The 24,385-nt window shown below is 46.4% G+C and overlaps 1 protein-coding gene across 4 annotated transcripts in view; it reads left to right on the forward strand.

The window, feature by feature from the left end:
• Positions 1-24,385, forward strand: part of prkcz (protein kinase C, zeta) — a 741,785-nt gene that overhangs the window by 686,935 nt on the left and 30,465 nt on the right. For all 4 annotated transcript variants that reach the window (XM_072478045.1, XM_072478050.1, XM_072478049.1 and 1 more), the window contains one exon: positions 805-920. In XM_072478045.1, the coding sequence (XP_072334146.1) occupies positions 805-920 (116 nt within the window). The remainder of the gene's footprint in view (positions 1-804; positions 921-24,385) is intronic.

Here is a 24,385-nt window from a genome sequence, read left to right on the forward strand (position 1 = left end):
GCGGCCGGGAAATGTTTGTGCGGGCGGACAGGGTCGGGCGCATGGCCGATCGGGGTGTCTATTTTCAGGGACCAGCTTTGCAGTCCGAGTCCGCCATGGAGCATGGCGAGGCTGCCGCCGTGGGCATCCGCAGCCTCTGACCCAGAAGTGCGGGAGCCCATATCTGCAGCAAAAGCTGCTAGATTTACGCCGGGTCCCTGCTAGCCCACTTCAGGGCTAGGAATATGTGGCCCTTTAACGGCAATTTTTCTGGCGTGAAACTCCACAGTTTTGGCGTGGGGACATGGTCCCAATAACGGAGAATCCAGCCCATGTGCCTTACACGGCAAACTGTTATACTGCTAAAGTTGAAAATGCCAATAAAAATGTATATTTTTTAAAAATACACTTGACTTTGGGCTTTAGAACAACTAGCTATTTGGTCAATTTTCTGGGCATTTGTTCACTTCACTGCCATATCCCTTAACTCCAAATAATAAGCAAAATAATGCTTGTCAGTGCTTACTTTAAAGTATCCGTGCACAGTAATGCAACAAATTAATTCTGCTGGAGAGCATGGTGAATAGTTAGAAAACTGAAGGGACAACACTGATGAGTTGTTGCCTTTTCTCATACTTGACCTTTATTTGTTCTTTTTTCCAATGGAGAAGATGCCAGATCTGTTTACATTGTTCGTCAAAACTGTTGAAATTGAACTTCCCTGGCCTCCACGAGTATTTTGTATTGTAACTTGTATATTTTGAATTTTCCACCTTCCTCTGATCTGTGTGCCCAACTATGACTTACTCGTGTTTTTTTTCTCAGTTGGAGAAGAAGCAGGTGACTCCTCCATTTAAACCACAGATCACGGATGACTATGGTTTGGAAAACTTCGACACTCAGTTTACAAGTGAACCTGTGCAACTCACACCGGATGATGAGTGAGTACATACATATGTATAGCTTTGAGATTTTTAAACTGGTCATTACTCATTGCCTTTTGGGAGCTTTGAAATTGTGCATTTATTTCACTAAATATTACATTTCGTGGTACCATGCGCCAAAGCAAACAATTTAATTCATCAAGTTTGCTGAAAGAATAAACTTTTGTAAAAATTAAAATTAATTTGGTTATATGTAGGTAGAATATATAAACACTAAAGCTGTTAGATATGATAGTTTTTTTTAAACATTAGTAGTACTGTAGCCGAGCTATATAGGGCGGCACGGTAGCACAGTTGCTTCACCGCTCCAGGGTCCCAAGTTCGATTCCAGGCTTGGGTCACTGTCTGTGCAGAACATTGAACATAGAACATACAGTGCAGAAGGAGGCCCATTCGAACCCATCGAGTCTGCACCGACCAATTTAAGCCCTTTGCATGTTCTCCCATGTCTGCGTGGGTTTCCTCCGGGTGCTCCGGTTTCCTCCCAAAGATTGTGCAGGTTAGGTAGATTAGCCAGGCTAAATTACCGTTAGTGTCCAAAAAGGTTAGAAAGGGTTACTGAGTTACGGGGATAGGGTGGAGGTGTGGGCTCAAATAGGGTGCTCTTTCCAAGGGCTGGTGCAGACTCGATGGGCCAAATGTCCTCCTTCTGCACTGTAAATTCTATGGTATGCTTATAATGTCTTATTTCTGCTGTTCATTTGCATAAGAGTGTGTGTGGCATGCTTCTTGGAGCCTTTCGTATTAATTTGCTTTCAGCCTCTATACTGCACATTTATCGCTTCATATTTCTCCATCTTTATTTCCATAATATTGCTCACAGATAAAATTTACATTTTGATTTTCTTTGTGACACCTGTGAGCACTCAATGGGGTTTCATTTTAATAAATATGATCTCAAGTCTCCCTCTCCTTGGGGGAACTCCGACATGATGATGCATTATTCTTAGTTTAAGATCTCATTAAATTAATCTCAATATTTACTTGAGTCTGTAACACCTCATTTAGGTGTAATACCGTGCTCCTTGCAGTCTGAAATCTGTTATTTCTTTGTACTGTAATGGCAGCTGAAAAAAAACATGATAGTTTGTTGCTTCACCTATAGCCACTGATTAAATCTCTGACATCTGCACCCTTGTTAGTCAAAGGACCTCTCAGTAAAACAGATCAAACCAGTGGAAGATTCAGTCATTGGTTAGCCCTCTACAACAACTTTTTATTGTTGATGGTCTTGTCAGTGTTGAACGAGTGAGAAAGCTGAGACATGAAGCTACACTGAACCAAAATAATCGAAAGCTGAGACATGATGCTATGATTTCTGCACTGTCAATTCTATGATAATCTATGATTTGCACCGATAGACTGGTGATAGATTTTGGTATTTGTATATGTTTTTTATTGGCAATTACTTTATTAAATCAAAAAACTAAAAATTTATACTAACTCCATTCTTTGCTGTTAAGACCGTCTATTTCCAACTCCATAGCAAAGCCTGAATCTGCCCCTGCCTTAGTTCATCCTCTGCTGAAATTTCCATCCATGCCTTTGATATTTTAGATTTTACTATTGCAACACTCCAGCCTCCTTCCTTCCAGTCTCCAAAAAGTTCAGATCGTCCATTGGCATGCTCGCTGGCCTGCAATGACTCCCAGTTAAGCACTGGCTCAATTTAAAAATTCTCATCCTTGTTTTCAAAGCCCTCCCCTCCCTATCTCTGTAGCATCTTCCATCCCTTGGAGATATCTGCACTCCTCAAATTATAGTCTCTTGCACATCCCCAATTTAAATTGTTTCAAGATTGGTAACTGTGCCTTTAGCTGCAAAGGCATTAAACTTTGGAAGTGCAGGGTGGCAGTGCCAAGGTGCCAGCTGGGTAATTCCAAGATGCGTGCGTTCCAGGGGGAGAGCAAGGGAGCCACCCTGCACTATTCCTGACCACTCAGGGGTCTCCGATGGCCCGCAAACCCCTCTGGGTGCCGTTCTGCCTGGTCAACGTTTGTGTGGACCAGTACTGAACAGCGCCCGACTGGAGCCTCTCTGGGGGGGCTGGTAGTTCCCGGGAGGCCACTAGATCCTGGGTAAGCTCACCTAAGTAGGTTTAAACCCCACTTAGGCGTTTGGTCATGCCCCTTTTGGTCGTGATTCTGATTCCACACCTCGCGGGACTTGGGTCGATCCCGCGAGGCATGAAGGCTGCTGGGAAGCTCACGAAAGGCGTATCCCGGGATTTACTGCCCATGCTGTGCTCTTGCTCGAGGGCAAAGTGGCCACAAAATCACATCCAATGCTTCTGTGACGCACCTTGGGACATTTACTATGTTAAAAGTGCTATGGAATACAAGTTCAATTGAATCATTTTGTACTTGCAGCTGTAACAGCAATGAGCTAACCCTGAATAAAGGGCATTTTCCAGTTGTTTTTCCTGAAAGTACCCTGTTGTCGGGTGCAATCCAGCAGCTTGCCAGTACTTCGGTCAAGTGTCCTTTCTTCTTGTCCTGCCCAGTAAATGTCAAATCAACAGTAACTTTCATTTATATAATACTTTCAATTTAGAGAAACTTCCAACGATGTAAAACACAGACATGATAGGGCTGGTTTAGCTCAGTGAACTAGACAGCTGGTTTGTAATGCAAAACAAGACCAGCAGCGCAGGTTCAATTCCCGTACCAGCCTTCCCGAACAGGCGCCGGAATGTGGCGACCAGGGTTTTTTCTCAGTAACTTCATACTTGTGGACAATAAAAGATTATTATATGATGAGCGACTGTCCATGTTCAAAGCAGACAAGAACAGGAACTCAAGTATCCAAAAAAATTTGGAAAAGAAGTGTGTTTCAAATAGAGTCTTGGAGAAGGAAACATGGAAGGGTTTGGGAAAGGGAATTTCAGTGGCCCACAGTGGCTGAAAACAAGACATGTTTGCATGACATAGACAATGTCAGTGTGGCCATATGCATTGCCGTGATAAACGATTGAAAGTCAGGGTGATAGGTCAGACACACAGGAGGGGGGTGGGTGCATTTTTTTGCTGGCTCCATGCCAATCGTGGATCATTTTCCCTGTGACAAGATCACAAGTGGCGAGCAGCATTTAACAATAGCTGAAGGCTGTTGTATTTGTTGCCGCAAAAGGCTTTTCTGTGAGTGCTTTCTCCACCATGATGGTGCCACAACTGCTGAAGAAATTTCTCCATTTAAAGGTTTTTTTAAAGTTGGAGAGAGGTCATTCTGCAAATTTTGAAGCTACTTTTCGGCCTCCTGAAAAGGAAAACTTCTGCTTCTTCAGTGCTGGAGGGCTTCGTATTAGCCCACCAGCTTTAAGGGGCAGCACAGTGGCGCAGTGGGTTGGCCCTGTTGCCTCACGGCGCCAAAGTCCAGGTTCGATCCCGGCTCTGGTTCACTGTGTGGAGTTTGCACGTCCTCCCCGTATTTGCGTGGGTTTCGCCCCCACAACCCAAAGATGTGCAGGGTAGGTGGATTGGGCCTCGTTAAATTGCCCCTTAATTGGAAAAATTGGATATTCTAAATTTAAGGGCAGCACAGTAGCATTGTGGATAGCACAATTGCTTCACAGCTCCAGGGTTCCAGGTTTGATTCCGGCTTGGATTACTGTCTGTGCGGAGTCTGCACATCCTCCCCGTGTGTGCGTGGGTTTCCTCCGGGTGCTCTGGTTTCCTCCCACAGTCCAAAGATGTGCAGGTTAGGTGGATTGGCCATGATAAAAATTGCCCTTAGTGTCCAAAATTGCCCTTAGTGTTGGGTGGGGTTACTGGGTTATGGGGATAGGGTGGAGGTGTGGACCTTGGGTAGGGTGCTCTTTCCAAGAGCCGGTGCAGACCCGATGGGCTGAATGGCCACCTTCTGCACTGTAAATTCTATGATAAATTCTATGAGAGCCCACTAGCCATCCTAAAAACCAGAGGCAATCAGCTCCTCATTGCCGTCAACGCCACCAGGGGAGCTGCCACAATGCATCCACCCGAGGTCCAGGACCAGACACGGGTGAGTGAGCAACAGATGGGGGTGAGTGGAGGAGTCATTGGCTTGGGGCGGGGGGGGGGGGGGGGGGGGGGGGGGGGGCGGGGGGGGAGCTGGGGTAGGATTTGGGGTCAGACGAAAAGGCAGGAAATTGGCTGTCAGCAAGCCCCCTATTTCTGATGCTGGGTCCCTCGATCGGGCATCGAATACCTTTGAACGAGGGACCCCCGCCCCTGGGTGCTCACATGCAGCCTTCAGATGTTGCTGTTTGAATTTCCCACATGGCGACCTCCCCACCCACTGCTGGTTGAATACCAGCGATGGTGGGATGATGCCCACATAATGGCCTTGATTGGCTGCCAACTGTATGAAACAAAGAAGTGAACTGTATATAATGGAGAAGTGATGATCGTGAGGATGTGTACACTTTTAGAATAAGTCACTTGACTGAAGTCTATCCAGCTGCATTTACTCTGCTTATGAATGATTTGAACATTTGGATGTTTTTATTTCTGTAAAAAGTAAACGTCATATCATGAAAAAGCTACGACTTACAGAGTTGGGATAGTCTCCCTCTGCCTTTGGTGGGCAGAATTCAGCCAGTGAAGGTGAATGTTTTACCATGGTTTCTGTTTTTGTTCCAGTTTTTGCTGTTTTTGCCTGCCGAAATCCTCCTTTGGGGGAGTTGAGAGATTGATATTATCCTTTATTTGGGGAGGTAAAGTAGCTAGGATTAGGAAGTCAGTCCTTCTGAGGGACCGGCAGTGGGCTTGGCGTTGCCAAGCGTGATATATTATTACTGAGCGGCGAATGCAGACAAGGTTCTGGGGAAGTGTGGGGACCCTGAGGCAGTATGGATGGAGATGGACTCAGGTTCATGTAGGGGGTCAGGGTTAAGTACGTTATGTCAGCCTTGCTTCCGTTTTCTCTAAGGAAATCTCAGCTAACCCAGTGATGGTCTCCACACTGAAGGTATGGAGACAGTTTCACCAGCACTTTAAACTGGGGGCAGTATCAAATCTGGCACTGATTTGTGAGAACCATATGTTTGAGCCGGCGAGATTGGACACCAGGTTTAGGGGGTGGGAGGAGAAGGGATGAAAGTAATGAGGAATTTGTTTTTGGAGAGGCAATTTGCGAGCTTGGAGGAGTTGTCGGAGAAATTTGGGTTTTCGCAGTTGGATACAATTAGGTATCTGCAGGTTTGCAATTTCACGAAGAAGGTCTTTCCAACATTCCCTGTGGTGCCGACATCCTCTTTGATGGAGAGGGTTTTGTCGCTGGCAGGGATGGAGAAGGGGAGTAACTCGGTTTTATGAAAGGCTTATGGCGGAGAACCTAGTGTCGGTGGAGGGGTTTAAGATCCAGAGGGAGGAAGAGTTGAGGTTGGATTTGGAGGAAGGGGTGTGGTGCGAGGCCCTGAGGAGGGTGAATGCTACGTCTTTGTGTGCGAGATTAGGATTGATTCAGCTGAAGGTAGTGCATAGTGTCCGTTTGACTATGTCTGGAATGAATAGGTTGTTTAGGGGAGTGGAGGATAAACCAGCTAACCATGTACACATGTTCTGATCGTGTCCTAAGCTCATGAGGTTCTGGGTCTCCTTTAACACCATGTTAGCAATTCTGCAAATTGAACTGAAGCCCTGGGCTATATTTGGGGTGTCAGACCTGCCGGAGCTGCAGACAGGGCGGAGGCTGATATTCTGGCCCCGTTGATTGCTCGAAGGCGGATGCTGATGGGGTGGAAGTCAGCTTCTCCGCCCAGTGCCTCAGTATGGCTGGGGATGTAATGGACTTTGTATACCTCGAGATGGTCAAGTACACCATGAGGGGGACAATTGAGGTGTTCTACTGGAGATGGCAGCTGTTTATTCTGTACTTTAAAGAGATGGTCACCGTTAGTTGTTGGGGAGGGGGGTGGGGGAGGAGGGAGTGTGGGGGTGGGCTTTGCTGGGGGTCTTTTTGTTTAGGGGGGAACGGTTCTGGACTGTTGTATATAAAATTGAAAATATTGAATAGAAGTATATATTTTTTAAGCTTTAGTTAAAGCTAGTCTGTCAGTATAATTATCTGCAATAGAGTTGCAGATGGCTAGGGACTTGTCCAATAGTAAACAGACATTCTGGAAGGAAGTGGAGGATGAACGTTGATCGCCCTTTAATTGCTGCACGACAAACATTCATGGACAGTTTTCATAGTAAATGTTAGCATTGGAATTTAAAAAGGAAAAAAACTGGTAGAAAGTGTGTGCAGAAATAATATATGGATATATTTACATCATATTTTCCACTTGAACTGGTTGAATCATTGGCAAAATAACAGTGCAGTCTGGAGGTTTACCACGTGAACCATACGTTAACCGATTTTGTTTCCATGAGTGAATTAAGCAGGTGACTTGTGAATGGCACAGGTGCAAGTGAGCTGAGAGATGTTTCAGTGAAAAGAAAAATTCTGTAATGCAGATCGGCAAATATAATCCTGTTTATCTAGTCAAGTGCACTCTTCCATAGTTTTAAACTGCTGTTTTGATTTAGGATTTTGAATTAACTTCAATGGGGCTTTTGATCATTCTACTCCATACGGATGCAAGCTGTCTCTCTTCTCTCCAGACAAAGTAGTTTGCTGTCTTGCAAATTTCTTAATGGTGAGGGGAAAGGGGTGGGGGGCATGATTCGGATTACATTAGCATGTGTATCCTGAGGGAGGAAAAAAAAATCAAAAGTTACAATTCATGATTGCCATCCTATAATTCCTCGGAAAAGAATGACCAGAATTGATGCCCTTCCTTAAGTCGCGTTTGGTGGTTCTGGTCATTTAATCAGGGTTGGGACCCCACTGGCTTTCCAACTCTGTACTCATTAAGTACAAGGTGGGAAAGTTCATGGGCGCCCAATTAATACCCACTAAAGGGCCTCGTCTCACCAGCTTTGGGGGGGGGGGTGGACACTATGTAGAAATCCCAAAAAGAAAACCCTGTCAGGGTTGCATATCTGTGGGGCTATTCCTCATTTAAAGGCGCTCAGTGCCTGACTGAGAGACTGGGTTTCCAAAAGGTGGTGGCCTATTAGGGGCCTTGATCTCTCTGACCCCCCCCCCGGCTGACTCCCTTCCCGCCTTTACCACGTTGTGGCACTGCTATCACTCACCTAATTGGCTGGTTTAGCACAGTGGGTTAAACAGCTGGCTTGTAATGCAGAACAAGGCCAGCAGCTCGGGTTCAATTCCCGTACCGGCCTCCCCGAACAGGCATCGGAATGTGGCAACTACGGGCTTTTCACTGTAACTTCATTGAAGCCTACTTGTGGCAATAAGCGATTATTATTATTAATTCTAAGACAAATTCATAACTATCTCTCCCTCGTGTACTCAAACACATAAATACAAACGCACACCTCTCTCTCTCCATTCCCCAGCCTCCACGCCCTGGCCTTGGTCTCTGCACCCTGGCCCAGCCTCCGCGCCGCGGCCTCTGCCTCCGCGCCCTGGCCACGGCGCCCTGGCCCCGGCCTCCGCGCCCCGGCCTCCGCGCCCTGGCCCCAGCCTCCGCTCCCTGTCCCCGGCCTCCGCGCCCCGGCCTCCGCGCCCTGGCCCCGGCCTCCGCTCCCTGTCCCCGGCCTCCGCGCCCCGGCCTCCGCGCCCTGGGCCCGGTCTCCTCGCCCTGGGCCCAGCCTCCCCTCCCCTAGGCCCTCCCCTCCCCTGCACTCCCCTGGGCCCGGCCTCCCCTGCCATGCCGCCGCCCCTCCCCTGCCTTCCCCTGGGCCTGGCCTACCTTTCCCTCCCCTGGGTCCGCCCTCCCCTGTGTCCGACCCCCCCCTCCCCTTCCCAGGGCCCGGCTTCCCCTCTCCTGGCCCCGGCCTTCCTTGTCTTCCCTTGGGCCCGCGCTCCCCTCTCCTGGGCCCGGCCTTCCTTTGCGCTGGGGAATAATCAGCACGTGTCCAAGGTGACTGTGACCGAGTCTGGTCTTACAAATTCGTTAGCACCCCCACCCCGCCTTAAACTTTTTCCTACTCAGTTACCTTGCTGTATAAGTACAGTGCTTGGTGTAGTACAACTAATTCACCTCATGCTGCAGTCGGGTGATGACAAGTGGCTTCAGTATCCCTGGACTTTGGAGGTGAAATGAAATTAGTTAAGATACCTCTTCCTGGTTGGTGTCAAGTGACTTGATGCTAGAAAAGTTGTAAATGTTAGAATCTTTCTACACCTATCTTTGAAGGCTGTAAGAAAGCTTATTGAAAGAAATCCTGAACAAAAGGTATCCCATAAAACATCCTGATGCGAAAGGCTTCCCATATAGTTCGCCCATTATGGAAAAATCCATAAACCGTTGATATTTTATATTATATTGTATATAGAATTGAGGAGACACCGTGCATCAGAGTTTCACAGTTGGGAAAGTAATGCAGCTTTTTTCATGCAACACCATAGGAACTGTGAATAATAATGGTTTATTTTTTGTGAATAGATTACTTGTAGGTACCAATTGCGTACCCATAGCTCCTCCTAAAGCATTTTGAAGAGTGCAAATATGATATAACTAAAATGAATCAACTCATGTTTATTAAAGATACCCATTAGGGATATTGCAGTGAATTTTTACATCTGGTTTAAAATGGATTTCTGCCCTAGAAGTGAAAACAAACATAACAGATTAATGGAAATGAAATAGAACAGACTGTGATCACTGCTGATGTCTTAGTTTAAAACGGTTGTTTGAGGAGGAGAAACCTAGCTCTTATATACTTGAATACATACAGCTGGAATCCTGCTGCTGTAAGATTCTTACACAGTACATCCAGCTGTCTGCACGATTAAAAGTGCTGAAATAAATTAACAAGCAACATATTGATGAGCCCCTTTTTCATTGTTTCTCTTATTTTATAAATACATCTGTTCAAAAAATTGTGACTGGCAACAATCACCCATAATGTGTCCTCTCTGCATTAGTAAGATACCAAAGGCCATTTAAATTCATTTCAATATGGTGTTGCTGCCACTAATTAATAATGTAACCTAAAATATCTGTAATTATAACGGGTAGATGAGGGAACACCGAGCATTCAAAGTCAGAACAGCAATTCCATAATCTACCAAGGGTCCTTTCCTTTAAGGTATATAACTTAATTTCTATTAACTGCTAAGAGCTGCATTTTGCTTCATCTGTGCAGTAATATACAGTTGTGCCCCACTAATTCATGGCAACATTTAGGAGATAAAATGATTAAATTTGTCCTCCGTGTTGGTGTGCATTCCTGCTTTCTAGGAAATCTGTTCTTGGGGATGCAGATTGTGTGTTTTTTTAAGTATATATTTATCTGACATGTTTTACTTTATACCTGTACTATACAGTGCCGAATGTTGGAGATGCACAAGTTGGTACAAAATTTCTGAAAGAAACGATTTTTCCAGATGGATTAATTGGCTTTGTTGGCCACAACTAAGGGGCCAATTCACCTACCCTGCACATCTTCTTTGTGTTGTTGGGGTTAGACCCACGCAGACACGGGGAGAATGTGCAAACTCCGCACGGACAGTGACCCGGGGTCGAGCGAGGAATCTTAACCTCAGTGGAACTTACCTGTTTTTGGAAACCCAAGAGGCTGAGATGAGAGGGAGATCCCAAGAATTGTTTAGGCTCTATTGTTCTCCAAGCTGAAGCTCCGTTGGTGAGAACCTCCATACATAGAACTGTACAGCACAGTGCATGCCCTTCGGCCCACGATGTTGTGCCGAACTAGTCTGAAACTAAGATCAAATTAACCTACTCCCAATCATTCAAATTAACCTACTCCCAAAAAAATCGCTGAACGTCCACTCTATCTATCCCTCTCATCATCTTATACACCTCAATTAAGTCACCTCTCATCCTCCTTCGTTCCAATGAGAAAAGCCCTAGCTCCCTCAACCTTTCCTCATAAGACCTACTCTCCAATCCAGGTAGCATCCTGGTAAATCTCCTTTGCAGCCTTTCCAATGCTTCCACATCCTTCCTATAAAGAGGTGACCAGAACTGCACACAATACTACAAATGTGGTCTAACCATGGTCTTGTACAGTTGCAGCATAACCTCACGGCTCTTAAACTCAATCCCCCTGTTAATAAATGCTAACACACAATAGGTTTTCTTCACGGCTCTATCCACTTGGGTGGCAACTTTCAGAGATCTAGGGACATGAACTCCGAGATCTCTCTGCTCCTCCACATTCTTCAGAACCCTGCCGTTAACCCTGTAATCCACATTCAAATTTGTCCTACCAAAATGAATCACCTCACACTTATCAGGGTTAAACTCCATCTGCCACTTTTCAGCCCAGCTCTGCAACCTATCAATGTCTCTTTGCAGCCTACAACAGCCCTCCACATTATCCACTACTCCACCAATCTTGGTGTCATCAGCAAATTTACTAACCCAGCCTTCAACTCCATTATCCAAGTTATTGATAAAAATCACAAATAGCAGAGGACCCAGCACTGATCCCTTTGGTACACCGCTGGTGACTGGGCTTCAGGATGAAAATTTACCATCTACCACCACCCTCTATGTTCTATGTGATAGCCAGTTACTGATCCAATCGGCCAAATTTCCCTCTATGCCATGCCTCCTTACTTTCTGCATGAGCCGACCATGGGGCACCTGACCAAATGCCTTACTAAAATCCATGTATACAACATCAACTGCTCTACTTTCATCTATGTACTTAGTTACCTCCTCAAAGAATACAATCAAACTTGTGAGGCAAGACTTACCCCTCACAAATCCGTGCTGACTATCCTGGATTAAGCTGTATCTTTCCAAATGATCATAAATCCTATCCCTCAAGACCCTTTCCAATAATTTATCTATGACTGAAGTGAGACTAACCGGCCTATAATTCCCAGGGTTATACCTATTCCCTTTCTTGAACAAGGGGACAACATTCGCCTCTCTCCAGTCTTCTGGCACTATTCCTGTAGACAGTGAGGACATAAAGATCAAAGCCAAAGACTCTGCAATCTCATCCCTCACCTCCCAAAGAATTCTAGGATATACCCCATCAGGCCCAGGGGACTTATCTATCCTCAGGCTTCTCAAAATTTCTAACACATCTTCCTTCCGAATATCTACCTCCTCCAGCCTGTATCGCACTATCCTCCTCAACAACATGGCCCCTCTCCTTTGTGAACACTGAAGAAAAGTATTCATTTAGGGCCTCTCCTATATCTTCAGACTCCATGCACATGTTCCCACTACTGTCCTTGACCGGCCCTAACTTCACCTTGGTCATTCTTTTATTCCTCACATAAGTGTAAAAAGCCTTGGGGTTTTCCTTGATCCTACCCGCCAAGGACTTCTCATGTCCCCTCCTAGCTCTCCTAAGCCCTTTCTTGAGCTCCTTCCTAGCTATCTTGTATCCCTCAAGTGCCCTAACTGAACCTGTTTTCTCATCCATACATTCTTCTTCCTCTTGACAAGTCATTCAACCTCTTTTGTAAACCATGGTTCCCTCACTCAACCATATCCTCCCTGCCTGACAGGGACATACATATCAAGGACACGTAGTATTTGCTCCTTGAACAAGCTCCACACGTCAATTGTGCCTATCCCTGACAGTTCCTGTCTTATGCCCCCCAGTTCTTGCCTAATCGCATCGTAATTACCCTTCCCCCAGTTATAAACCTTGCCCTGCCATATGTTCCTATCCCTCCCCATTTGTCACTTGTGCGTCTTGATAGGACTGTTAGCAGTTATCTTACTGAGTGCCAGTAACAGCAAGACAGATCCTATTCTCACCCAAAGATCATGCACATACATCCTAGGCAAATGCAGAATATAAACAAGAATGTTGATTGCTCAGTACAGAAGCCCAGATACCAAATTCAGGGATGTGAAATTTCTATTGTGTGGTGAAATTCAGACTTTTGGACAATGGAATCTTGCCCTCTTAATTTTTTCTGGCCTCTGCCTCCTCTGGGTTGCTGTCAGCTCCATCGCGGCCAAAGCCTGGAAAATCTCCCCTAGGGAGCTGTGGAATCAAAGTCCCCATGGGTCCTGCAGGCCCAGGGGGGGAGATGGGGAGGATGGTATTGAGAAGAGGGTCTGCTGGGTGAGTGAAGGGGTAAGGAATTGCACTGCTGAGTGAGAGAGAAGAAGTGTGTTGGGGAGAGGAGGCTTCACGGAGTCTTCTGTCTCGAGCAAAATGGAGATCTTGTCAGAAACCTACATAATTGAACTGATCAGAGTTACAGAATAATTACAGAACATAATGAGGCATTCAACCTTTGTGTCTGTGCTGGCTCTCTGTAAGGGCAATTCACCGAGTGCCACTATACATGCGTATATAAAAATCGTAACATTTTTAGCAAGTACGTTAAAACACAGATTTTCATATTATATGATGTAATACAAGTGAACGTTAATAATTGTATGCTGAATGTTACTATGCTGCTTTACTGCTGTTTTTTTGCTGGCATCTGGGGTTAGGTTAATTTTCAAGAGCTTTTTTATGACATTGATTCATGAGATTTAGGCATCGCAGGCAAGGTGAATACCTATTGCCTCCTTAATTACCCTTGAAATGATGGTGGGGAATTAAAATGGGGTCACGTTGGAAAAATGTTGATGAAGCACTGCTGCTTTGTTTCACATGTACATCATCCAGCAAGGTCATGTTTTGTTGTTAATATGGACATCATTCTGTATTACATGCACTAACTGCATTGAATGTTGAAATGTTGAGGTCATTTTGGTGAATTTATACAAATGCACTGGTCCACAGTCTTTTCAATAATGAGAAGGTAAACAAAGGGAAACCTAATGGCCCAGATCTTCTGAAGTGTCAATTATCGTCAGATTGTCACACCACTCGAACATTTTCCAGATTTAATGCCACTCCGTGTTTCTTACCGCATCTTCCTAGCCCAGGTTGACCAGAAATTCCTCCATTGGGGAACTGCATCAAAATGCGGGGGGGGGGGGTTGGAGAGAGAGACAGGACACTAGCTGTAATATTGTAAGTTTTGAAGGTCCAATACGAATGTTAGTGAATGGGTGAGTGGATGAATGATTGAATGGATAGGGTGGTAATGTGGGTAGAATGGGTTAGGTGAGGTGGTCGAGGGGGTAGGGTAGCAGATGGATGAGATGGCAGGTGGAAGAGATGGTCCTCGGATCTTGGAGGGAGTGGTCACTGGAGTCCTCGGGGGTAGTCAAGGGGGTTAGAGTAGTTGTGCGGCAATGGGGAGATGGCGGGAATCAGAGGGTTAGTCGGGGTGATGGGGGAGCGTTGGGGGAGTGGTAGTTAGTGTCAGTATTTGGGGAAATTGGTTCTGGAGTTGCTCAGGAGTTCGACTAGGTTCTTCTATCTGACATTTCCTGGGTAACTATTAAGTTGGAGTCAGAGGAAGGGCATAGTGTCGGCAGTTTATGGGGTTATTTTGGAAGAGGAGAAGGCCCAACTGGAAGGGATCAAAACAAAGTGGGAGGAAGAGTTGGGAGAGGGTATGGAGGAGGGGTTCTGGTGTGAGGTGCTCCGGAGAGTGAACGGCACCACCTCATGCGCAAGATTGGGGCTGATGCAGCTGAAGGTGATGTATAGAGCACACCTTACAAAGTCGAGGATGAGCCGTCTCTTTGAGGGGGTAGAAAATGTGTGTGAACGTTGTGGGGAGGGCCCCGCATACCATATGTTTTGGTCCTGTCCAAAGCTGGAGGATTACTTGAAGGAGGTTTTTAGGGTAATCTCTAAAGTGGTGCACGTGAAACTGGACCCGGGCCCTCGGGAGGCCATATTCAGGGTGTCAGACCAGCCAGTGTTGGAAACGGGTGCAGAGGCAGATGTTGTAGCCTTTGCCTCGTTGATCGCCCGAAGGCGGATCCTGTTGGGATTCAGATCAAACTCTCCACCCTGTGCCCTGGCGTGGCGGGGGACCTGTTGGAATTCTTAACTCTTGAGAAGGTTAAGTTTGAACTGAGGGGAAGGATGAAGGGGCTTTACAATTCATGGGCATTATGCACTTTTAAGAATTGGATAACATCGGACATTAGCGGGGGTGGGGTTTGGAGGACTGGGGGGAGGGGCACTATGTGTTAATGCTGACTATGGATGATTCCTGATTCCTTTTTGTTATTTATTTATGTTAACATGCGGGCTAATATTTGGTGGGAGGATGGAATTGTTGTTCGTGATATGGGGATTGACATTCGTTGCTGTTTATTGTTGGTGGGTGTAAATTTCGGAGAAAATGTGAAAAAGGAGGAGAATAAAAACATATTTTTAAAAGTTGGAGTCATAGAACATAGGGACAGGAATGGTTGTTGCAGGTGCCGGGGTTTAGATATTTCAGTAAGCTCAGGGAAGGTGGTAAAAGAGGGGGAGGGGTGGCATTGTTAGTCAAGGACAGTATTACAGGCAGAAAGGATGTTTGATGAGGACTCGTCTACTGAGGTAGTATGGGCTGAGGTTAAAAACAGGATAGGAGAGGTCACCCTGTTAGGGGTTTTCTATAGGCCTCTGAAAAGTTCCAGAGATGTAGAGGAAAGGATTGCAAAGATGATTCTGGATAGGAGCGAAAGCAACAGGGTAGTTGTTATGGGGGACTTTAACTTTCCAAATATTGACTGGAAACGCTATAGTTCAAGTACTTTAGATGGGTCTGTTTTTGTCCAATGTGTGCAGGAGGGTTTCCTGACACAGTATGTAGATAGGCCAACGAGAGGCGAGGCCATATTGGATTTAGTACTGGGTAATGAACCAGGACAGGTGTTAGATTTGGAGGTAGGTGTGCACTTTGGTGATAGTGACCACAATTCGATTACATTTACTTTAGTGATGGAAAGGGATAGGCATATACCGCAGGGCAAGAGTTATATCTGGGGGAAAGGCAATTATGATGCGATGAGGCATGACTTAGGATGCATCGGATGGAGAGGAAAACTGCAAGGGGATGGGCACAATGGAAATGTGGAGTTTATTCAAGGAACAGCTACTACGTGTCCTTGATAAGTATGTACCTGTCAGGCAGGGAGGAAGTGGTCGAGCAAGGGAACAGTGATTTACTAAAGCAGTCGAAACACTTGTCAAGAGGAAGAAGGAGGCTTATGTAAAGATGAGACATGAAGGTTCAGTTAGGGCGCTCGAGAGCTACAGGTTAGCTAGGAAGGACCTAAAGAGAGAGCTAAGAAGAGCCAGGAGGGGACATGAGAAGTCTTTGGCAGGTAGGATCAATGATAACCCTAAAGCTTTCTATAGATATGTCAGGAATAAACAAATGACTAGGGTAAGAGTAGGGCCAGTCAAGGACAGTAGTGGGAAGTTGTGCTTGGAGTCTGAGGAGATAGGAGAGGTGCTAAATGAATATTTTTCATCAGTATTCACACAGGAAAAAGACAACGTTGTCGATAGAATACTGAGATTCGGGCTACTAGACTAGAAGGGCTTGAGGTTCATAAGGAGGAGGTGTTAGCAATTCTGGAACGTGTGAAAATAGATAAGTTCCCTGGGCCGGATGGGATTTATCCTAGGATTCTCTGTGAAGCTAGGGAGGAGATTGCTGAGCCTTTGGCTTTGATCTTTAAGTCATCTTTGTCTACAGGAATATTGCCAGAAGACTGGAGGATAGCAAATGTTGTCCCCTTGTTCAAGAAGGGGAGTAGAGACAACCCCGGTAATTATAGACCAGTGAGCCTTACTTCTGTTCTGGGCAACACCTTGGAAAGGTTTATAAGAGATAGGATGTATAATCATCTGGAAAGGAATAATTTGAATAGAGATAGTCAACACGGTTTTGTGAAGGGTAGGTCGTGCCTCACAAACCTCATTGAGTTCTTTGAGAAGGTGACCAAACAGGTGGGTACGGGTAAAACAGTTGATGTGGTGTATATGGATTTCAGTAAAGCGTTTGATAAGGTTCCCCACGGTAGGCTACTGCAGAAATTACGGAGGCATGGGATTCAGGGTGATTTAGCAGTTTGGATCAGAAATTGGCTAGCTGGAAGAAGACAAAGGGCGGTGGTTGATGGGAATGGTTCAGACTGGAGTCCAGTTACTAGTGGTGTACCACAAGGATCTGTTTTGGGGCCACTGCTGTTTGTCATTTTTATAAATGACCTGGAGGAGGGCGTAGAAGGATGGGTGAGTAAATTTGCAGATGACACTAAAGTCGGTGGAGTTGTGGTTACAAGTTACAGAGGGACATAGATAAGCTGCAGCGCTGGGCTGAGAGGTGGAAAATGGAGTTTAATGCAGAAAGTGTGCGGTGATTCATTTTGGAAGGAATAACAGGAAGATAGAGTACTGGTCTAATGGTAAGATTCTTGGCAGTGTGGATGAGCAGAGAGATCTCGGTGTCCATGTACATAGATCCCTGAAAGTTGCCACCCAGGTTGAGGGGGTTGTTAAGAAGGCGCACGGTGTGTTAGCTTTTATTGGTAGAGGGATTGAGTTTCGGAGCCATGAGATCATGTTGCAGCTGTACAAAACTCTGGTGCGGCCGCATTTGGAGTATTGCATGCAATTCTGGTCGCCACATTATAGGAAGGATGTGTAAGCATTGGAAAGGGTGCAGAGGAGATTTACCAGAATGTTGCCTGGTATGGAGGGAAGATCTTATGAGGAAAGGCTGAGGGACTTGAGGCTGTTTTCATTAGAGAGAAGAAGGTTAAGAGGTGACTTAATTGAGGCATACAAGATGATCAGAGGATTGGATAGGGTGGACAGTGAGCACCTTTTTCCTCGGATGGTCACAGGCTGCAGGGTTGCTGGGAGAGGTGAGTGCATATTTAAAAAGAGACTTCAGTTCCTGGAGCAGGCCACAGGCTGCAGGGTTGCTGGGAGAGGTGAGTGCATATTTAAAAGTGCTTAGTTTACAGGTCGAGTGGCAGTTGGAGAGTCCAGTTCCTGGAGCGGGCCTATTGCCTCATTGGAAATCAGGCAGGGTACAAAAGGTGTGGCAGGAGTGCCTTTAGACACGGAGTGCTGATTGGAACAGAGTGCATCTGAGTTTAGGTGAGTGACTGAGTGCTGATTGGAACAGAGTGCATCTGAGTTTAGGTGAGTGACTGAGTGCTGATTGGAACAGAGTGCATCTGAGTTTAGGTGAGTGACTGAGTGTTGATTGGAACAGAGTGCACCAGAGTTTAGGTGAGTGACTGAGTTCGGGTGAGTGGCGCGAGAGGACTGTGTTTTTGTTGGTGTTCGGGTTTATCCTTGAGGTTCTATTTTTAAAAAATTACTTAAATTAATTAATTAGTTGAATATGGCTGGACAGGTGATGTGCTGTTGCTGTATGATGATGGAACTGGTGGATCCCATTGAGACCGTCAGTGACCACATCTGCAGCAAGTGTTGGCTGCTCGAGGAACTTCGGCTCAGAATTGATGAGCTGCAGACCGAGCTGCACAAACTGCGGCACATCAGGGAGGGGGGAAATTACCTGGACGCTTTGTTTCAGGAGGCAGTCACACCCGGTAGAATAAGTACTGTTAATTCGGTCAGTGGTCAGGGACAGAGTGGCGTGACTGCAAGGGAGGCAGGTAAGGGGATCCTGAGTTTAGGAGTTGAGGAGCCTCAGCCCTTGACCTTGTCCAACAGGTATGAGGTACTTGCTCCCTGTGTGGATGAGGAAGAGGGCTGTAGGGAGGATGCGTTGACTGACCACTGCACCGTGGTACAGGAAGCCAATCAAGAGGGGGGGAGCAAAAAGACAAGTGGTAGTTGTAGGGGATTCTATAATTAGGGGGATTGATGGCATCCTTTGTAAGCCAGATCAGGAGTCCCGCATGGTATGTTGCCTGCCCGGTGCCAGGGTGAGGGACATCTCTGATCGGCCTGAAAGGATTTTGGAGAGGGAGGGGGAGTATCCAGTTGTTGTGGTCCACGTTGGGACTAGCAACATAGGTAAGACTAGGAAAGAGGACCTGTTTGGGGATTATCAAACATTAGGGACTAAATTAACGAACAGGTCCTCCAGGGTTATAATCTCTGGATTACTACCCGAGCCACGTGCCAATTGGCATAGGGTTGAGAAAATTAGGGAAGTTAACACGTGGCTAAAGGAGTGGGTTGGAAAGAGGGATTCCATTTCATGGGGCATCGGCATCAGTACTGGGGCAGGAGGGACCTGTACCGGTGGGACGGTCTTCACCTGAACCATTCTGGGACCAGCGTTCTAGCGAATAGGATAAATAGGTTGGTCACAAGGACTTTAAAGTAGCAAGTTGGGGGGAAGGGAAGGGTAAAGCTATGGACAGTGTAATGGTTAATGGAGAGCAAGGCAGCAGGTTACGTGACAGGTTATTATGTAGAGATATGGGTTCAAAGACCAGGAAAATTAGGAGAAAGGGTAAGAGGAAAAATAATTTGCGAAAAGTTACTGATCAAGGTGTTAGGATTCATAACAAAGACATAAAAAACAGCATAAGTGTACTTTACCTGAATGCTCGTAGTATACGGAATAAGGTGAATGAGTTGATGGCGCAAATCATCGTGAATGACTATGATTTAGTGGCCATTACTGAAACATGGTTAACAGATGGTCACAACTGGGAGTTAAATATCCAAGGGCATCAGACTATACGAAAGGATAGAATGGACGGTAAGGGCGGTGGTGTAGCTTTGTTGTTTAAGGATGGCATCCGGGCAATAGTAAGGGATGATATTGGTGCTATGGAGGACAAGGTTGAATCAATTTGGGTGGAAATCAGGAATAGTAGGGCGAAAAGGTCACTGATCGGAGTAGTCTATAGGCCACCAAATAGTAACAGGATGGCAGGGCAGGCAATAAGCAAAGAAATAACGGATGCATGTAGAAATGGTACAGCGGTTATCATGGGAGATTTTAATCTGCATGTCGATTGGTTTAACCAGGTTGGTAAAGGCAGCCTTGAGGAGGAGTTTATAGAATGTGTCCGGGATAATTTCCTGGAACAGTATGTAATGGAACCTACAAGGGAACAAGCGGTCCTAGATCTGGTCCGGTGTAATGAGGCAGGATTGATTAATGATCTCATAGTTCGGGATCCTCTTGGAAGGAGCGACCACAATATGGTGGAATTTAAAATACAGTTGGAGGATGACAAGGTAAAATCAAATACAAGTGTTTTGTGCTTAAACAAAGGCGATTACAATGGGATGAGAGAAGAACTAGCTAAGGTAGACTGGGAGCAAAGACTTCATGGTGAAGCAGTTGAGGAACAGTGGAGAACCTTCCGAGCGATCTTTCACAGTGTTCAGGAAAGGTTCATACCGACAAAAAGGAAAGACGGTAGAAAGGGGAAAAATCGACCGTGGATATCTAAGGAGGTGAGGGAGAGTATCAAATTGAAGGAAAAAACATACAAAGTGGCAAAAATTAGTGGGAGACTAGAGGACTGGGAAGTCTTTAGGGGACAACAGAAAGCTACTAAAAAAGCTATAAAGAAGAGTAAGGCAGACTATGAAAGTAAACTTGCTCAGAACATAAAAGCAGATAATAAAAGCTTCTACAAATATATAAGACAAAAAAGAGTGGCTAAGGTAAATATTGGTCCTTTGGAAAATGAGAAGGGAGATTTAATAATAGGAGACCGGGAAATGACTGAGGAGCTGAACAGGTTTTTTGGGTGAGTCTTCACAGTGGAAGACACAAATAACTTGCCAGTGACTGATGGAAATAAAGATATGATAGGTGAGGACCTTGAGATGATTGTAATCACTAAGGAGGCAGTATTGGGCAAGCTAATGGAGCTAAAGGTAGACAGGTCTCCTGGCCCTGATGGGATGCATCCCAGAGTGTTAAATGAGATGGCTAGGGAAATTGTAAACGCACTAGTGATAATTTATCAAAATTCACTAGACTCTGGGGTGGTCCCAGAGGATTGGAAAGTAGCAAACGTGACACCACTGTTTTTAAAAAAGGAGGTCGGCAGAAAGCGGGTAATTATAGGCCGGTAAGCTTAACTTCGGTTTTAGGGAAAATGCTGGAATCTATCATTAAGGAGGAAATAGCGGGGCACCTGGAGGGAAATTTTCCCATTGGGCAGACACAGCATGGGTTCATAAAGGGTAGGTCGTGTCTGACTAATTTGGTAGAATTTTTTGAGGACGTTACCAGTGCAGTAGATAACGGGGAGCCAATGGATGTGGTATATCTGGATTTCCAGAAAGCTTTTGACAAGGTGCCACACAAAAGGTTGCTGCATAAACTTATGAGGTTATGCTGCAATTGTATAAGGTGTTGGTGAGGCCACATCTGGAGTATTGTGTTCAGTTTTGGTCTCCTTACCTGAGAAAGGACATATTGGCAATGGAGTGAGTGCAGAGGAGATTAACTAGGTTGATCCCAGAGTTGAGGGGATTAGATTATGACGAGAGGTTGAGTAGACTGGGACTGTACTCATTGGAGTTTAGAAGGATGCTGGGGGGATCTTATTGAAACATATAAAATTATGAAGGGAATAGATAGGATAAATGCGGGCAGGTTGTTTCCACTGGTCGGGGAAAGCAGAACTAGGGGGCATAGCCTCAAAATAAGGGGAAGTAGATTTAGGACCGAGTTTAGGAGGAACTTCTTCACCCAAAGGGTTGTGAATCTCTGGAATTCCTTGCCCAGTGAAGCAGTTGAGGCTCCTTCTTTAAACGTTTTTAAGAAAAAGATAGATACCTTTCTAAAGAATAAAGGGATTCGGGGATATGGTGTACGGGCCGGAGAGTGGAGCTGAGTCCACAAAGATCAGCCATGATCTCATTGAATGGCGGAGCAGGCTCGAGGGGCCAGATGGCCTACTCCTGTTCCTAGTTCTTATGCTCTTATGGTGATGTCTAGCACAAGGGGACATAGCTTTAAATTGAGGGGAGATACATAAAAGACAGATGTCAGAGGTAGGTTCTTTACTCAGAGAGTAGGAAGGGCATGGAATGGCCTGCCTGCAACAGTAGTGGACTCGCCAACACTAAGGGCATTCAAATGGTCATTGGATAGACAAATGGACGATAAGGGAATAGTGTAGATGGGCTTTAGAGTGGTTTCACAGGTCGGCGCAACATCGAGGGCCGAAGGGCCTGTCCTGCGCAGTAATGTTCTAATGGTTTGGGAAAAGGAGAGAAAATAGCAATATTATGGATGGTTTGTATATGAAGACTTGAAAGATCAACGATTTAAGGAATACAACTTCCTGTGGAAGTCCTAATATGTTCATCAATGTGGAATTTCAGAAACCAAGCCTCAAATAAAATATGTTGCTTGAGAATGAATAAGTCAGATTGATGAAGGACAGGAGAGTGAAGGGGGAGAGAGGAGAAAAGAAAGAAGATAAAAAAACAATCAGCCACTAAAGGATGCGAAGAGCAGCGTCGAAGAAAGGAGGAAACGCGGGTTCGCCGCTGAAGGAGAAGACGAGCAAAAATGTTGACAGGATGGCGGAAGCTGAACTGCAAGGCGGGGCCGCACTACTTACGGTGGAGAAGATGACCGAGGTGATGGCGGTGGAGCTGGAAAAACAGTTTGCGAGGCTCATGGAGGCCTTGAGGAAGGAGACGGCGGTCGTGTTGAAGTCATTGTTGGAGGAGGCAATCAGCCCGGTGAGAGTGGCAGTGGCAAAGGCATCGGCCGAGGTGAGAGAGCAGGGCGAGAAGATGAAGGAAGTGGAGGAGGCCGTGTCACGACACAGCGACCAGGTCACCTCGATGGGGAACAAACTGCGGAGGGTGGTGGAGGTTAACAGAGGACTCTGAGCAAAGCTGGAAGACTTGGAAAACCGCTCAAGGCGGCACAATTTGAGAATTGTGGGCTTGCCCGAAGGGACAGAGGGCCCAAGGCCAATGCAATACTTTGCTAAGAAGTTGGCAGAGCTGATGGGGGAGGGTGAGAGCCCCACCCTGTACGAGCTAGACCGAGCTCATCGGTCATTAAGGCCGAAGCCCAAAGTGAACGAGCCGCCAAGGGCAGTAATTATCTGCTTCCATAAGTTTTGCATGAAGGAGAAGGTATTAAACTGGGCGAAGCAGAAGCGTGAGGTGCCGTGGGATGGTACTGCGGTTCGGATCTACCAGGACTTGACGGTGGAGTTGGCAAAAAGACGAGCGCCGTTTGGGCGAGTGAAGGCGGCTTTGTACAAGAAGGGGGTGCAATTTGGTATGGTGTACCCGGCGAAGTTGAGAGTAACATATAACGCCAAAGACTTTTATTTTGAGACAGCAGAGGCGGCTGAGGCGTTCGTGAGGGCAGAAGGCTTGGGACAGACGTGAAGAGCGGAACTGGAAGAGAGACTGTGGATTGTGTTTGAGCAGCTGGAAAATGTATAAATGTTACAACTTTCTTTTTGCTGATTTGTATTGCAATTTACTTCTCTTTGCATTGTTAGAAGTTCAAGTTAATGGCGTTCTGTGTTGCGATGGTTAAATGTTATGTTAGTGAATTGTAGGGGTTGGGTTGTTGGGTTTGTTTTGGTGTTTCTTTCTCTGGGACTGGGTGGAAGGGGGCGAGATGGCTTGGCGGGGGGAGCCACCCGCGCTAGCTAACTAAAGTCAGCTAATGAACGGGGGTGAGATGAGAGGAGGACTGCGGACGTTGGAGGCTTCAATGGGCCTACGAGGTGAGCGAGAGGTGGGGGGGAAGGGATGGATGTTGGGGGATGTTTTTGTAGGGAGGATTCTTGGGAGGGGGGGAAGGGCTTCGATGTTAACAATGGACAGGGGCGGGTCAGGCTTATGGGGCAGGGCCCGGTGGTATGGTGATGGTGGATAAGAAAGGTGGGGGGGTGTGAGAGACCCCCAGTAATGATAGTCACGTGGAACGTGAGAGGGCTAGGAGGTCCGGTCAAGAGGTCAAGGGTGCTTGCGCATCTTAAGAGTTTGAAAGCCGATGTAGCAATGCTGCAGGAGACTCACTTGAGCGTAAAGGACCAGGTGAGACTTAAAAAGGGCTATGTTAGTCAGGTGTTTCATTCCGGATTTGATGGAAGGGCTCAAGGGGTAGCGGTGTTGGTCAGCAAAAGGGTACGCTTTCAGATGGAGAAGGTGGTGGCAGATCGGGGGGTAGATATGTGATTGTGTCAGGGGCGCTGGAGGGGATATTAGTGGCGCTGTTAAGTGTATACGGTCCCAATTGGGACGATGTGGGATTCGCGAGGAAGGTGTTTGGGGCCAGTCCTGACTTGGACACGCATGAGCTGATTGTGGGGGGGTGCTGGAACTTGGTGCAGGAGCCAAGGTTGGACAGATCACGGCCGCGCTCGCTGGTCCCATCAGGGGGGGGGGGCGAAGACTCTGGCTGGGCTAATGGTGGAAATGGGAGGGGTGGACCCTTGGAGGTTCCTGCACCCAAGGGAACGGGAGTACTCGTTTTTCTCAGCGGTCCATAAGGTATACTTGCGGATCGACTTTTTTGTGGTGGGAAAGGCTTTGCTGGCTGGAGTCAAGGGGTCGGGATACTCTGCAATTGCAGTGTCAGATCACGCTCCACATTGGGTGGATATGGTGCTGGAGAAGGGGGTAGCACAGAGACCGGGGTGGAAACTGGATGTGGGGCTTTTG

Source organism: Scyliorhinus torazame, chromosome 16, assembly GCF_047496885.1.
Source record: "Scyliorhinus torazame isolate Kashiwa2021f chromosome 16, sScyTor2.1, whole genome shotgun sequence".
Classification (NCBI taxonomy): domain Eukaryota; kingdom Metazoa; phylum Chordata; class Chondrichthyes; order Carcharhiniformes; family Scyliorhinidae; genus Scyliorhinus; species Scyliorhinus torazame.